At 39.0% G+C, this 17,763-nt stretch overlaps 1 protein-coding gene across 2 annotated transcripts in view; it reads right to left on the minus strand.

The window, feature by feature from the left end:
- Positions 1 to 17,763, minus strand: part of AOAH (acyloxyacyl hydrolase) — a 165,338-nt gene that overhangs the window by 131,957 nt on the left and 15,618 nt on the right. For both annotated transcript variants that reach the window (XM_035020912.1, XM_035020913.1), the window contains exon 2: positions 13,101 to 13,196. In XM_035020912.1, coding sequence (XP_034876803.1) covers positions 13,101 to 13,196 — 96 coding nt within the window. The remainder of the gene's footprint in view (positions 1 to 13,100; positions 13,197 to 17,763) is intronic.

The raw sequence follows: 17,763 nt of genomic DNA on the forward strand, positions 1-17,763 counted from the left end.
GGGGGTGGGAGGATGGGTTAGCCTGGTGGTGGGTATTGAGGAGGGCACGTTCTGCATGGAGCACTGGGTGTTGTGCACAAACAATGAATCATGGAACATTTCATCTAAAACTAATGATGTAATGTATGGGGATTAACATAAGAATAAAAATAAATAAATAAATAAAAAATACTACAAAAGTAAAAAAAAAAAAAAAAGAACCTTTTGAGGGAGTGTTTATTCTTACCCTTGTTCTATAGGGAGGAACCTTAAGGTTTAGAGAGCTTAAGGCCCCAGATCCCAGATCTACGACATGGTTTAGGAAGAGTTTAACTTTTTTACTCCAAAAGCCCATGTTGTTTGTAGAGTGCATTTCAACGTACTTAGAACATTTTATCTGATGCTTCGTCTACTCCAGGTGTGGCAGGTACTGTGATACACTGAGTGGGAAATTTGAAGCCCCGGGAGATTAAACGACCACAAAGCTAGTTTTGAGGCTCTGTTTTCTAGTTTGTTTGTAGATTTTCAGAATCTCCAGTACGCGAAGAGGGATTCCCTCTTCATTTTAAATCCACACGAGTTTTTAGCTATCATATTCCATGAAGATAAGATTTTTGCATAGGGGACCCAAGAAAGTGAAGCTCTAGCAAGGGTCTCAGGGCATATGAGTCTACTGACCCCTAGGGAGAATGATTCCATTAATCATTTTTCCATTAACAATTCTGAGATTCTTTCAAGGTGTTTACTAATGAGAGCCAGCAGCAAAAGCAGCAGGTGAAACTGAAGGTCAGTAATGCTTTGCAGAATTAAAAAAAAAAAAATCATCTTCCCAGGCAAGGAAAGGCCAACGTGATTTACTGAGTGATTATTCTCAAGAATGGTGCTTACATGCTTTCAGTCTGCTAAGGTTATGTCTTCCGAACTTGTTTTGCTTTGGAGGTAAAAGCAATGCTATTTAAAAATAATTTTAAAAATAAAACCTGTGTGTTGAAGTCCATAATTTCACGTCCTCTGTCTCCCATTCTCCTGGCTATGGTTCAGGCCTATTTTGATTTCAAGAAAGAGAAATCCTGAGCTAGGAGACAAACTATCTTTGTCACCCTCTACAATCTGCATAGCCATTCTGCACCCTGGTTTCCACATCCGTAAAATGGCAACAGTAATGCCCCCCGTGACTTCATGTATGTCAAATGAAAGAGCCTTTACTGAACTGAATACCTTATTTCTATCCAGAGGTAAAACATTAATTAATAAAAGAAAATAACCCCAAGCAGCATTCTTACCTACCGCAGAAAACTGAAATACCACTTTGATTCCCTTGTTAAAGTGTCAACTTTTATTTTACCAGAATCTGACCTTCAGCCTCTCATTTACCTCAGCAGACTCTGAAATGTCCTGTGCTGAGTCAGGAGCCCAGACCGTACCCTGAAGACCAGCAATCTTGGTCCATGTTGTATTACATTTCACTAGTACATTAGGACAGTGTCATCTAGGAAGGAGGATTTTTACTGAGCCTTTCATCTTTGAACAACACAACTTTGCCTAAAAAGAGAAAATCAAACGCCAGGTACAAACAGTGATATGTGTCAATGTGGTCTATTACACAGAAATGACAACCAATCAAAATAAATCTTAATGATAATTATGACTGTTTTTCACTTTTTTCCTTTTTTTGTGAAATGGTAATAATATTTTCCTCTTTTTTCTCTAATTCAGAGATATGAAAATACAAAGTAAGGTTTATAATAGATTGTGAACATCCAGTAATAGGGGGATGGGTCAGTAAAATATGGGACATTTATATGGTAAAGAACTATAGAGTAATTAAGAGGCTTGACCTCAGTCTCTATGTCTTAACATAGATCTATAGATCTCAAAAACATACTGTTGAGCGAAAAACAGAAGTTGCAGAGCTATGCATATAGTAGACATTAATATGAAAGTAAAATCCCACATGGGGAGGATTCTGGAAAGATGGTGTCGGAGGCAGCAGAATTTTGGAATTTCTTTGAATTTCTACCTAAGGGGGCAAAAAAGAGCTCCTGGATAGAAGAACCCAAAATCCATGGACAGTTGTTATAACAAAAGTAGGTATCTCCATGAACCCTCACATTTAGGCTAGGATAAACCACTCACAGCCACAAGACCTGTGGGGTATCAACGTCCATGTGGGAGAAAGTAAAGGGAAGCAATGGAATGCCAGAGAAACCTGTGAATAGGGGAATCCCCAGATAGCCCATAGGTATTGCTTAGAAAGTATGGCAGGCCAATTAAAGAACAGCAGCTGAGACCGGGATGGGTTTGGCCCACTGTGACAGATGAGTGCAAGGGGCTCAAGGTGGAAGGACTAAGGGGCTGGCCTGTCCAGGCTCCTATAAATTGTAGAAACTGACCTGCCAGAGCTCCCTTCCAGGACAGCGTGCACACTGAGGAGAAACTGCTGGATTTGGAAACAACACTGAACTGGACAGAAGCAAAGGAAAAAGAAAATCCAGATAAAAGTGGGCAGGGGAACAGTCAGAAACTCTCTCAGCAAGCAAGCTGCTGGGGGGAGTGTGTGTGTGTGTGTGTGTGTGTGTGTGTTTTAACACTATATTAGAACAAAAGAAAAAGTTCTGTACCCTGAACCACTTCTCTTTTTAAGAGTTTTGGAAAACTAATTTCACATAAAAATGAGCAACAGAAATGTATCTAGGTCAACTCCCATACAAAGTTATTATAAGAAAAAAAAAAGAATAAGGAACAGAATCACATCCCTATAGAAAGCAAAAGCATGCCAGAAAGTCAAGCCCAAAAAAGGATTAAAACATAACATAGTATTTTGAAATGAGCTAAGAAGCATTAATAAAATATTATGTCATGAAAGAACACAGGAATCAGAATTAGAATAACTCAGACATAGAATAAAAGAACTCAGGGAAGAATACAAGATTATAAGAGAAATGAAGTCTAAACTAGAGTGAACAGAAGAGCTGAATACAATAGTTAATGTCTTAAGAAAAATACAAGGTGAAAAAGAGTAAAACTTTCAAGATAAAAAATACAGGGATAGAAAGTATTCAAGAGATAGGCAACATATCGAGGTTAGGCAAAGAAGATTCAAAATATGGATATTAGAAATCCCTGAAAAAGAAAACCAATCAAGGAAACTGAACAGTAAACAACTGTCCTGAAATTATAAAAAAAATGTACTTGAGAGCATACTGCATGCCTGACATCAACATACGACAACTAATACCAAGACACATTCTAGTTAGATGACTGAATTTTAGAGAAGAAAGGAAAAAGAAATCTTTGAATCTCTAGGCAGAAACAGCAAGTGATTTACAAGAAAAAGGGAATAAGATTATCAGTAGGCTTTTTAAAGACACATTTAAGATATTTAGGGAAAGAAATTGTGTGCCAAGGATTTATATATCCAGAAAAACAGCTGACTTTCAAGTGTAAAGGGCACAGACAGCTTGTTATTGACATGCAAGAATTCAGGGAATATTGTTCCCATGAGCCCTTCCTGAGGAATGAGCTTTAGACAACAACTCAGCTAGAGAGGCATCCTCATAAGGGCTGGTGGTGAACATTGATCAAACAGTTGCTGATGGGACTGAGACAAAGTGAGGGGTGGGCAGGGAATGGGTATTGCATGTAATAGCTGTATGATCAGGTCATATAATACAATGATTACAAAGGGTGGAGAAATGGGAAAAGTATATGCAAAAAACAATTTTAACTGCTCTCAATGATTATAAAATATATTAATGATAGCAGTACTAGGATTGATCTTCTGAGACTGTTATATGTATAATGAGGGATAGGTGAATGAGTACTTATATTTTATCCCTTTGTCCTTGAGAATTAGGACTTCAAGTGTGGAGAGAAGAAGATATAGGTATGATACAGAAGAGATTAAGAAGAAAATCCTGTCAAAAGAAAATCCTGTAGTCCTGAATTTGAAGTGTCAGTATGAACTCATTAAGACATTTTGTCTTAAAATTATATGTAATATAGGTAAATGTATGTACATGTATATGTAAATATATGTATTTTTTTCTAGAATTGTCTCCTGAAAAGGCCTAGAAAGAATGACCAACTCAGTAGCAATGAACATTCCTATGCACCCAGACTGTGGTCTTAAAATACTATTTCCCACTAACGGAAACCAGAGCTTTTGAGAGAAATGACTGATTTCAAGCCTGGGTCTGGAAATGTACAAGACAGGGCTGGAACATCTTGTCATATCAATTAGCGAGGAAGCTATCAAAGGTTACTTAGGTTCATGTCAAAGGGACTCAGGAGCCAACTTGAAGAAGTTCCCACTGGTCAAACATGAGACAATTTGAGTTACAAAAGGATAGTAATAGAAATAGACCAAAACTCATGAAATATGTATAAATTCAAGAGTTCATGATATTTTAAAGAAAAGTGATTGACTACTATGGGATCATAGAAAGACAATGAATTATTTGAAAACTCGCAAGTAGAGCAAAGGAATCAGGCATGTATCTGGCCTTTCCTACTATGAACAATACCATTAGTGACTGTGGGGAAAATGTCTCTAAAATATGATGAGGATGAGGGAAAGTGTCTCGAATGTATTTCCACCACTAAATATAATATAAATGATATATTAGAATAGTACCATTTTGCAACTCCCAGTGAACTAATAGATCTGATTATTGAGCATCAACAGCTGCTAATATTGCAAAAAGAAAAAAGAGAAAATCACATTTAATGGCCTCCCAATGAAAGAAAACATTATCACTTATAGTCTTGCCAAAGAAATCAAACTGGAGTCTGATCAAGCCTCTGGATCTAGCTGCAATTTTTCAGGATATACAGAACACAGAGCAACATATTTAATCATACCACAGGGAAGCAATCAGCAAAATCCAGACTGTGGGAAACTCTACAGGGCAAATCCTACAATTAAATTACATGGCAAAGAAAGGGATGGAAAGAAAACTTGTAGATTAAAATAAACTTAAAAGACATATCAAAAATTTTAAACTAGGCAAGACTATAGTGCAGGGAATGTTCACTTGGATAACAAAACTATAAAGCAATGCAAAAAAATGATTACAGTAAAATTCAGGATGTTCCTTTAGGCAAAAGAAGTGATTTATGATGGGATGGGGCTTCTAGAGTAGTTACCTATCTGTTCCTTCTTGACCTGGGCTATGTTTACCAAGGTATTCACCTTTTAATAACTGATAAAGCTATACATTTTTTTGTGTGGCTTTCTATATTTGTTTTGTTTTACCAAAAACAGGTTAAAAAATTACTCGCTGAACAATACCATATATTGTTTATGGATTCATACAAGTGAATGTGAAAGTATAAAACTTGACAAGAACAATACCCATCAAGTTCATATGAGTGGTTCCCTCTAAGGAGATGGGAGGAGAATGGAACTGGGGGTGAGGGGAAGCCACATTCTAATTTCATAAAAGAAAGATGATGTAAATATGTCAAAACCTTAGCAATGGTCAATCTGGGACATTGTAAACACATGTGTTAGTGTAGTATTCTCTCTTGATCCTTAGTTTAAATTCCAAGAAATTTAGCTTGTGAATGCATATTGTTACTGAATGCAATAAATCCTCCGAAAATGCTTAGGCGCTGTTGGCACAGCATGCTCTGTAAACCCAAGACACAATGGCCATTAGTCTAGCTTCCTTACTTTGAAAAAATTCATCCTTGGTGAATTTGTTTTTTAACATTAAATGAATGATAATTTGACTCTCAAGGAAGTTTACCCATTGTGACTGTTCACCTAATAGTATTCTATAAGGGAAATAGAATCGATATTTTCTCAATTTTGTTGAGATTGAAAGAGAAAAACGCAACTTGTGTGTTTTTTGTACTTAATCATTTTTATTCATTCTAGAACATGGAGATAATTTTAAATTATGATTTAATCATCAAACATAATACCTACTCCACCCCAATCTGTAAATTTGCTAAGTATGCTTTCTATTTCTTTTTAATTTAAATTTTAGGCAGTTAGCATATAATGCATATTGATTTCTGGAGTAGAATGCAGTGATTCATCACTTACATACAACACCCAGTGCTCATCATAACAAGTGCCCTCCTTAATACCCATCACCCATCTGTCCCACCCCCCACCCACCTCCCTCCATCAGCCCTCAGTTTGTTCTCTTATCAATGGTCTCTTATGGCTTGTTTCCCTCTCTCCTTTTTTTCTTTTCTCCCTTCCCGTATGTTCATCTGTTTTCTTTCTTAAATTCCACATATGGTATTTGTTTTTCTCTGACTTATTTCACTTAGCATAATACACTCTATCTGTGTCATTGTAAATGGCAAGATTTCATTCTTTTTGATGGCTGAGGAGTATTCCATTTTATATATACATACATACATATATATATATATATATATACACATATACACACCACATCTTCTTTATCCATTCATCAGTTGATGGATATTTGGGCTCTCTCCATAGTTTGGCTATTGTTGATAATGCTGCTATAAACATTGGGGTGCATGTACCCCTTCGAATCTGTACTTGTGTATCCTTTGGGTAAATAGGAGTGCAATTGCTGGATCATAGGGTAGTTGTATTTTTAACATTTTGAGGAACCTCCATACTGTTCTCCAGAGTGGCTGCACCAACTTGTATTCCCACCAACAGTGCAAGAGGGTTCCCGTTCTCTTCATCCTTGCCAACATCTGTTGTTTCTTGCGTTATTAAGTTCAGCCATCCTGAGAGGTGTAAGATGGTATCTCATCATGGTTTTGATTTGTATTTCTCTGATGATGAGTGATGCTGAGCATCTTTTCATGTGTCTGTTAGCCATCTGGTTGTCTTTTTTGGAAAAGTGTCTATTCATGTCTTCTGCCCATTTCTTAACTGGGTTATTTGTTTTTTGGGTGTTGAGTTTTACAAGTTCTTTATAGATTTTGGATACTAAACCTTTATTAGATATGTCATTTGCAAATATCTTCTCCCATTCCCTAGGCTGCCTTTTAGTTTTGTTGATTGTTTCCTTCACTGTGCAGAAGCTTTTTATCTTGATGAAGTCCCAATAGTTCATTTTTGCTTTTGTTTCCCTTGCCTGTGGTGATGTGTCTAGTAAGAAGTTGCTACAGCCGAGGTCAAAGAGGTTGCTCCCTGTGTTCTCTGGGATTTTGGTGGTTTCCTGTCTCACATTTAGGTCTTTCATCCATTTTGAATTTATTTTTGTATATGGTGTAAGAAAGTCGTCCAGTTTCATTCTTCTGCGTGTTGCTGTCCAGTTTTCCCAGCACCATTTGTTGAAAAGACCATCTTTTTTCCATTGGATATTCTTTCCTGCTTTGTTGAAGATTAGTTGACCAGAGAGTTGAGGGTCATTTCTGGGTTCTCTATGCTGTTCCATTGATCTATGTGTCTGTTTTTGTGCCAGTACTATACTGTCTTGATGACTACAGCTTTGTAGTATAGCTTGAAATCGAGAGCTGTGATGCCTCCAGTTTTTTCTTTTTCAGAATTGCTTTGGCTATTCGAGGTCTTTTGTGGTTCCATCCAAATTTTAAGATTGTTTGTTCTATCTCTATGAAAAATGCTGGTCGTATTTTGATGGGGATTGCATTAAATGCGTAGATTGCTTTTGGTATTATAGACATTTTAACCATGTTTGTTCTTCCAATCTAAATGCTTAGATTGCTTTGGGTATTATAGACATTTTAACAATGTTTGTTCTTCCAATCCATGAGCATTGAATGCTTTTCCATTTCTTTGTGTCCTCTTCAATTTCTTTCATAAGGATTCTATAGTTTTCGGAGTATAGATCTTTCACTTCTTTAGAGTTATTCCTAGGTATCTTATTGTTTTGGATGCAATTGCAAATGGAATTGATTCCTTGATTTCTTTTTCTGCTGCTTTGTTATTGGTATATAGAAATGCAACAGATTTTTGTACACTGATTTTATATCCTGTGACATTACTCAATTCATGTATGAGTTCTAGTAAATTTTCAGATTTTCTACATAGAGTATCATGTTGTATGCAAATAGTGAAAGCCTGACTTCTTCCTTGCCCATTTGGATGCCTTTTATTTGTTTTTGTTATCTGATTGCTGAGGCTAAGATTTCCAGTACTATGTTAAATAGTAATGGTGAGAGTGGACATCCTTGTCTTGTTCCTGACTGTAGGGGAAAGACTCTCAGTTTTTCCCCACTGAGGATAATGTTAGCTGTGGGTCTTTCATACATGATGTGGAGGTATGTTCCATCTATCCCTACTTTGTTGAGGTTTTTTTGTTGTTGTTTTTGTTTTGTTTTGTTTTTTAATCAGGAAAGGATGTTTGTATTTTGTCAAATGCTTTTTCTGCATCCATTGACAGGATCATTTGGTTCTTTTCTTTTCCTTTATTAATATGGTGTATCACATTCATTTATTTGCAAATATTAAACCACCCCTGCAGCCCAGGAATAAATCCCACTTGATCATGGTGAATAATGCTTTTAATGTACTGTTGAATCTTATTTGCTAGTATTTTATTGAGAATTTTTGCATCCATGTTCAAGCTCTCTCTCCATGTTCATCAGGGATATTGGCCTATAATTCTCCTTTTTAGTGGGGTCTTTGTCTGGTTTTGGAATCAAGGTAATGCCGGCTTTGTAGAATGAGTCTGGAAGTTTTCCTTCCATTTCTATTTTTTGGAACAGTTTGCAAAGAATAGGTATTAACTCTTCTTTAAATGTCTGATAGAATTCCCCTGGGAAGCCATCCAGCCCAGGACTTTTGTTCTTTTGGGAGATTTTTGATTACTGATTCAATTTCTTTGCTGATTATGGGTCTGCTCACATTTTCCATTTCTTCCTGTTTCAGTTTTGGTAGTTTGTAAGTTTCTAGGAATTTGTCCATTTTCTCCAGGTTGCCCAGTTTGTTAGCATATAATTTTTCACAGTATTCTTATAATTGTTTCTATTTCTGTGGTATTGGTTGTGATCTCTCCTCTATCATTTGTGATTTTATCTTTCTCTCTCTCTTTTTAAGTATGGCTTAATTTTATTAATTCTTTAATTTTATTAATTCTTTCAAAAAACCAGCTCTTAGTTTCATTAATCCATTCTGCTGAGGTTTTTTTGTTTCTATATCATTTATTTCTGCTCCAATCTTTATTATTTCCTTTCTGCTGGCTTTAGGCTTTATTTACTGTTCCTTTTCTAGCTCCTTTAGGTGCAAGTTTAGGTTGTGTATTTGAGACTTTTTTTGCTTCTTGAGGTAGGCCTGTACTGCAATATACTTCCCTCTTAGGATTGCTTTGGCTGCATCCCAAATATTTTGCGCTGTCGTGCTTTCATTTTCATTTGCTTCCATGTATTTTTAAAATTCTTTAATTTCCTGGTTAAGCCATTCATTCTTTAGTAGGTGTTCTTTAACCTCCATGTATTTGAGGTCTTTCCAAATTTTTCTTGTGGTTGATTTCCAGTTTCATAACATTGTGTCCTGAAAATATGTATAGTATGATCTTGATCTTTTTATACTTGTTGAGGGCTGATTTGTGACCCAGTATGTGATTTATTCTGGAGAATGTTCCATGCACACTAGAGAAGAATATGTATTCTGCTGCTTTAGGATGAAATGTTCTGAATGTATCTGTTAATTCCATCTGGTCCAGTGTGTCACTCAAAGCCATTGTTTCCTTATTGATTTTCTGCTTAGATGATCTATCCATTGCTGTAAGTGTGGTGTTAAAGTCCCCTAATATTATTGTATGATGATCAACAAGTTTCTTCATGTTTATTATTAATTTATTTATATATTTTAGTGCTCCCAAGTTGGGGACATAAATATTTACAATTGTTAGATCGTTTTGAGGGACAGACCCATTAATTATGATATAATGCCTTCCTTCATCTCTTATTACAGTCTTTATTTTAAAATCTAGTTTGCTGATATAAATATGGCTACACTGGCTTTCTTTTGCCATCCATTAGCATGATAGATGGTTCTCCATCTCCTCACTTTCAATCTGCAGGTCTAAAATGTGTCTCTTGTAAGCAGCATGTAGATAGATCTTGCTTTTTCATCCATTCTGATTCCCTATGTCTTTTGATTGGAGGACTTAGTCCAGTTACATTCAGAGTGATTACTGAGAGATATGAATTTAGTGCCAGTGTGTAACCTGTAGAGTTGGTGTTTCTGGTGATTCTCTCTGGTCCTTTCTAGTCTTTGTTGCTTTTGGCTTTTTCCTCCACTCAAAGAGTCTCTCTTAAAATTTTTTACAGGACTTGTTTAGTGGTCATGAACTCCTTTAGTTTTTGTTTGTCTGGAAAACAAACTCTCCTTCTATTCTGAATGACAGCCTTGCTGGATAAAGAATTCTTGGATGCATATTTTTCCCATTCAGCACATTGAATACTTCCTTCCATTCCTTTCTGGCCTGCCAAGTTTCTGTGCGAACTCGATCTGTCTTCCTCCCTTGTAGGTTAAAGACCTTTTTCCCTTGTTGCTTTCGGGATTCTTTCCTTGCCTGTGTATTTTGTCAATTTGACCATGATATGCCTTGGTGATGGCTGGCTTTTGTTGAATTTAATGGGAGTTCTCTGTGCTTTTTGGATTTTGATGTCTGTGTCCATCCCCAGATTAGAGAAGTTTTCAGCTATAATTTGTTTAAATAAACCTTCTGCCCCTTTATCTCTCTTTTCATCATCTGGTACTCCCATGATACAAATGACATTACGTTTTACTTAGTCACTGAATTCTCTAAGTCTACCTTCATGGTCCATTACCGTTCTTTCCCTCTTCTTTTTGGCTTCATTATTTTCCATAATTCTATCTTCTATATCACTGATTCACTCCCCTGCTTTGCCCATCCTCCTTTTTATGGCCTCTATTTGTGTTTGCATCTTGGTTGTAGCATTTTTAATTTCGGCCTGACTAGATTTTAGTTCTTTTATCTCTGTAGTAAGGGATTCTCTAGTGTCTTTTATGCTTTGTTCAAAACCCAGTAGTATCCTCATAATCATTGTTTTAAATTCCAGTGCAGACATTTTATTTATATCTGTATTGATTAAATCCCTGGCCATGAGTTCTACTTCATGTTCTTTCTTTTGGGGTAAATTCCTCCATCTTGTCATTTTGTCCAGAAAAGAAAAGAGGAAAGAGAAAAAAAGAACACACAAAAAAATAAACAAAAACAGAGAAAAAGAAAAAAAAACAAGAAAAAACCCCACAGAACAAGAAAACAAAACAAAAACAAAACAAAAACAATAACCACACAAAAAAAATCCCCCAAAACCAAACTAGATCCTGGGTGTGCTTTGTTCCGCTTCTTAAAAGAATCTAGATCCCAAAATAAAAAAATAAAATGAAATGACAGTAGACAAAAGAATAAAAAAAATATATGAAAGGTATAGATATAAAAATTTAAAAAATTAATAATAAAACATTAAAAAAAGGAATTGGAAAATATAAGAAAATAAATGAAGAAATAATAAGAATAAAAGAAATAAAGAATACAAGTAAAAAGGAAGCTCGATCCTATTTCCCCTAGAGCTGAAGCTGTGCAGCACTCTATGATCAATAAACTTAGTGGGAGCTAGTTGGTTATGCTGGTCTTCTGCGGGAGGGGCCCGCTCCATTGATTCTCAGGCCCACCTGTCTCAGCGGAAACACCACCCCAGGACGCAGTGGGGTGAGGCTTGGTGTATGGGGCTCCGGCCTCCACTAGGTGGCGCTGGTTTTGCTCCCCGAATTTCAGCGCCGCTGGGCAGGATGAATACGGCGGTGCCCTGCCCTCTAGCCTCAGAGCGGAAAGTTCACACCCCCTACTCTTCTGTGAACCCTCACAGAAAAGCAAACAATCACCCTATTTGTGTCCCTGGTTTCTGTCAGAACCCTGCATTCACCCTGCCTGTGTTCGAGCCCTTTTATCTCAGGTGGGTAACTAAGTTTCAAAACCAGATTTCAGGGTCGCCCGCCACTCAGACCACACTGTTCCTCTCGGGGAGGTTCTCCCCACGCTTGCCTGCCCCTCCCAGGAAAGCGGTCCCCAGACCGCCCGGCGGCTCACGGTTTATAGCAGGAAGCGGCGCCAAGACGGGCTGCTCTCTGCAGGCCTCGCCGCTCCTATGCCTGGGAACAGCGCCGCACCTCGCGCCACCCGTGCTTCCTGCGACCCAGGGGATCCTCAGACCACCCTGTCACTCCTGGGGTTCTGCCCCTCTCTGCCCCCTGAGCACCTTTAATCCAGGCTCGTCCCCCACGGTAGGGAACTTCAAAGTTCCGATTTTGTGTTCCGCGGCGTCCAATACTTTGCAGTAGCCCCGGCAAGCGGGCTCCCTCCCCGCCCCCGCTTCCACAGCTCTGTCTCCCCCCAGTGAATTTCCGCACCCCCTACCTTCCAGAAGGTGGTCGCTTTTCTACTGGTAGACTTGCAGTTTTGTTCTCCCAGACCTCCCATTGACTTCCTGGGTGTTCGGAATAACTTGATAACTACCTAGCTGTGTTTGAGGACAAGACGAGCTCAGGGTCCTCCTACTCCGCCACCATCTTAACTCCTCCCCTCCACAACTTGTTTAAATCATCAATCAGTTCCTTTTTTTTTTTTTTTTGGAGGATGGATAAGATGATTTTATTGAGATCCGGTTCAAATCGGTGGAATGTTCCCAGATTATTTTCCCAGTTGGGGTTTTAAGATCATTTGTCTTCTCAGCCTAAACAAAGCTCTGTGTTGGTAGGGCTGTGAGTGCATCCGGGAATGTGCATGTGGTTAAATTAACATAAATCATTGAAAATTATCCATTTTTTTTTCATTATTTTGACCTTCTTGGTACTTAAGGCAATGAACCCCAGTTGGGCAAATCCTTATAAATGTAACACATGAAACAAAAATTAGCCATTCTGCATGTCATTCCCTAAATGTCCACAGCAATCTCATCCTGCCATGATGGACAATAAACGTCGGGAAACAAAACTGCCTTGAGTGGTTTTGTGTATCTATGTGTTTGTTTTAATTTCTATGAGCCTCATAAGAATATCAACTCAACATAAATAACTCAATCACATTCTTCTCCATAAGCAGGTGTAGGGTATAAACTCACTCAGGATGACTCAAGAATCAAACGAAGAAGCAGACCCACAGCTGCATGTCCCTTTCTGTATTTACCAGGCAGATAGCTGCAGAGTCTCTCCATTGAGGCCTCCACTGTGGAGTTGTGAACTTGAGCAAGCTGTTCAATCACGGATACCACCACCACACAGGCTGTAAAGGCGGGCAGAAGAACACGTCAGCAGTGTCATAAAGAAAACCGTGCTGGAGGGCCAGGGGGAAGGAAGGGATACGTGTGTGTCCTCAGGAACACCAACCTTTCCACAACACAGAACTTTTGTTTGCTAAGCCTTTTAAAATCTGCCGTGTGCATTCAGGCACTGTGAGTTATAGTGAAGTGTGAAGTATGCTAAGATGGTGTGTTTGAGGATCAGAAAGATTGGTTGTCAGTTTAGTTTTGCTACTTGGAAGCTATGTGACTTTGGGGAGGTAACTGAATCTTTGTTTATTTCTATTTTGATCACATGGGAGAAAGACATGGTATTTAAAGGAGATAGTGCAGAAATAAACCAGCCAGCACAGAGTAGAAGCTCAGTAGACATTGGCTTTTTTCCTCTCTCCTTTTCTTCCTTTTTGCAGTAGATGGCTTCATTGTGAATAGGATCATTCCCACCCCATACATGCTCAGCTGGGACCTACGGTCAGTTTTTTAATTTTAGAAAAGTGGTGGAAATTGCTCAGCATTTGGAGTCAGAAGACCTGGTATTGAGTCCTGTCCTTGAATCTTGGACTCAACGTCCAAACTCAACTTTCTAAGACTTGGTCTCCTCACTGCAAAGTAGGTAATAAGTTTCCTATAGGGCTGTTGTAATGATTAAGGGAGATAACAGTGCACCTGAATGTGCTTTTGAAATCATTACACTATTGTAAAATACCATTTACCTCCCAGCTATAAAGCACTCTGCTTGAAAGCATGTAACACAATATAATACATGTTTAGAAGGAACCTCAGATTAAATTAGAAATATATTCCTTCAGCTACCTTGATATATAAGTGCATAGGCCCAGAAATACTAGGCTGATACCCCTTAGAAATTTCTATCACCAGGGGCGCCTGGGTGGCTCAGTTGGTTGGGCGACTGCCTTCGGCTCAGGTCATGATCCCGGAGTCCTGGGATCGAGTCCCACATCGGGCTCCCTGCTCAGCGGGGAGCCTGCTTCTCCCTCTGACCCTATCCCCTCTCATGCTGTTTCTCTCTCTCTCTCTCAAATAAATAAAAAAAAAAAAAAAGAAATTTCTATCACCAGCCTTGATCTCCTGAATGCTCGGGGAAGCCCAAACCTCCTTTTTCCAAAGGGAGGGGACTCTTTCTTCTATACACAAAGGGTTGGTTGGCCAAAGATCAGTAAGTCTGTGGAGGAAATTGTTAGGTAGGCCTCCTTGAGATAAGAAGAGTGGCATTTATTAGCAGAGGTTGGTTTCTTTCTTTTTTTTTTAATTCTTATATTAATCCCCATATATTACATCATTAGTTTTAGATGAAGTGTTCCATGATTCATTGTTTGTGCATAACACCCAGTGCTCCATGCAGAATGTGCCCTTCTCAATACCCACCACCAGGCTAACCCATCTTCCCACCCCCCTCCCCTCTAGAACCCTCAGTTTGTTTTTCAGAGTCCATCGTCTCTCATGGTTCATCTACCCCTCCGATTTCCCCTGCTTCATTCTTCCCCTCCCGCTACCTTCTTCTTCTTCTTTTTTTTTTCTTAACATATATTGCATTATTTGTTTCAGAGGTACAGATCTGAGATTCAACAGTCTTGCACAATTCACAGCGCTTACCAGAGCACATACCCTCCCCAGTGTCTATCACCCAGTCACCCCATCCCTCCCACCCCCCCCCCCACTCCAGTAACCGTCAGTTTGTTTCCTGCAATTAAGAATTCCTCATAGGGCGCCTGGGTGGCTCAGTCGTTAAGCGTCTGCCTTCAGCTCAGGTCATGATCTCAGGGTCCTGGGATCGAGTCCCGCATTGGGCTCCCGGCTCGGCAGGAAGCCTGCTTCTCCCTCTCCCACTCCCCCTGCTTGTGTTCCTGCTCTCGCTATCTCTCTCTCTGTCAAATAAATAAAATCTTAAAAAAAAAAAAAAAAAGAATTCCTCCTATCAGTGAGATCATATGATACATGTCTTTCTCTGTTTGACTTATTTCACTCAACATAATACCCTCCAGTTCCATCCACGTCATTGCAAATGGCAAGCTCTCATTCCTTTTGATGGCTGCATAATATTCCATTGTATATGTATTAGCAGAGGTTGGTTTCTAAGGAGGCAAAATAAGGCTTATATCCCAAATGAAGTAGTTCCAGGGTGCCTGGCCCAGTAGTAATCTTGCTATTATCCATCTGCTCAAGGAGTTGGGAACCCAAATTTACATGCAGTGTCATTAAAACCAGATTTCTACCAGGACCCCTTGAGGGAAGGTGGCTGATAACAGATGTGATAGTGCAATTGAACATTTCTAGACAGATAAAGCTGGACAAAGCTGGACTCATCTAATCTGAGACAGTGTGATCTTGAAAACCAGTCTTACTGTTCTGAGAGCACCGGGCACATTTATCAACATCAACTATCAAGGTTGATTAGATGTGCTTTTAACGTAATCCATGCATTGAGGATTTTATTACACACAATGAATTTAGTAGCTAATACTTATTAGCACTTTATGGTCTAAAAAGCATTTTCATATGTATTTTATTTTAAAAACAACATTTCAAAAATACAGATGTAATGCAATCTCAGTTTAGAAAACAAAAAATACAGAATAGTGTAAACAAGATAAACATCCTTTAAATCACCCAGAGGTAAACCAATTTCATTTTTATTTTAAATATATAAAATATATTTAACATATGTGAATATATTCAACATTTATAATACACTCTTATACCTTAATTTATGTCTCAGCCAATCACCTCTTAGGTGGAACCAAATAAATTTTAATAACCACAATTGAAAAACAATTATAAATCATTATATTGCAATGTGGTAAGAGGATGCAGTGTGGTATAGTTGAAAAGGGAGAGGAATTAAAAAATAAACTTGGATTCAAATAGTGGATCCGTTAGTTACAAAAGTGCAACTTGGAACAAGTTACCTACTCTTCTGGAACTTCATTTCTAAGAGTTTAGAGTTGGACCATAAGTTCATTGAGGGTGGGAATGGGGTCTTAACTCTGACTTGGAGAGCCTGATACAGGGCCTGGTTTGGAGTCAGATGACAGAGAGGTTTGCTGACTTGAAGCAAGCTGACTGGAATGATATTTCAGTTGTCAGTTGCTGGGGGTCTCCATAGGAAAAGCATAACGGCTGCACCTGAAGTTGTGTTCTGACTCGGTCATTCTCCCCAACAACGTTGCTTACTCTTTGTCCTTTTGCAGGGCATAGTACATGGCTATACTCATTCTGGCGTGAGACAACCAGTGCTATCTTTTGAGTCAAATAGCAGATTCTGTAGCAAATGGTCATGACTTGCAGCTCAGGATCAAAGAAGGCGGTGGAGGGGCACCTGGGTGGCTCAGTCAGTTGAGCGTCTCACTCTTGGCTTTGGCTCAGGTCATGATCTCAGGGTCGTGGGATCGAGCCCTGAGTCAGGCTCCAAGCTCAGCGGGGAGTCTGTTTGGGAGTCTCTTTCTCCCTCTCCCTCTGGCCCTCCCCCCACTTGTGTGGAAATGCATGCACTCTCTCTCTCTCTCTCTCAAATAAATAAATCTTAAAAAAAAAAAAAACAACAAAGAAGGCAGTGGAGATTGGGTTGAAATCTTGCATAACAATCACTTCATCTGGTACTTCATCAATGAGCGGCTTCACCCAGAGTGGACTTGAAATACAAGTGTGCCTTTGTTTTAATCCAGGGCTTGGAAGGATCAATGCAAAGCAAATTGTGCTGCTCAAAACCAACCTGCTTCTTTGTACGTATAGATATGGATTTTTCTTTTACACAGAGGAATCCCATCAAGGACTTTTAAGACTTTGGTGGTTCCTTAGCACTGCTTGCTAAAATTGGAAATCATTAGATAAAAAGGAGCCAAAAAAAAGTCAACCGTCTCTGAAGATTGGGTGGATCTTGCCATTACTCTCACTCTGCATGGTGAAGAGTTATGATCAAAAGGGCTCTCCAGAAAAGTGGGTTATGGGGTTTGAAATAATGTGAACGCCTAGGTTGGACTCCGCTTTGCTTTGAGTCCTGCCCACTTGGGCATCCCCGCCCATTTCCAGCGGGCTCGACTCCCCTTCCAGCTGGATTGTTAATTTAGGGTCTGCAGTGAGATGTGTTCTGAATCCTTCAGTTGGCAAGAATGGAGAAATTGACTTTGCTTTAGTTTCTAATAAGAGGTTCCACAGGCTTGACAAGCTAAAGAATGTTTTCCCTGGGACAGATGCATGAGCAGAGTAATTCCTTCCATTACAGGCCATTCTCTGGCTGCTAATAAAAGGCCTGGCTCTGCTAAAGTGAGTTTGTCCAAGCTACTGTTCATTTAAGAAGTGATGAGAGCCGGTGAGTGCTGTGCATTTTGCTCAGTGGTCACCATCTGAAACCTCACATATGGCAAATCTCTTCTCACATGGCATCTGAGATTAGTGAGTGTAATCGAAACAGACACTCCTGATATTGTAGGAAAAGACGTGAATGGGCCCAAATAAAAACACCTGCCACAGGGATCTGCTTCTGGATGCATACCTCAGGTAGGCTGCAGACTATACCCAGAATCGTTTTGAAAT

This window comes from Mirounga leonina, unplaced genomic scaffold, assembly GCF_011800145.1.
Source record: "Mirounga leonina isolate KUSES-001 unplaced genomic scaffold, KU_Mleo_1.0 Mir_174, whole genome shotgun sequence".
In the NCBI taxonomy this organism is placed as follows: Eukaryota; Metazoa; Chordata; class Mammalia; order Carnivora; family Phocidae; genus Mirounga; species Mirounga leonina.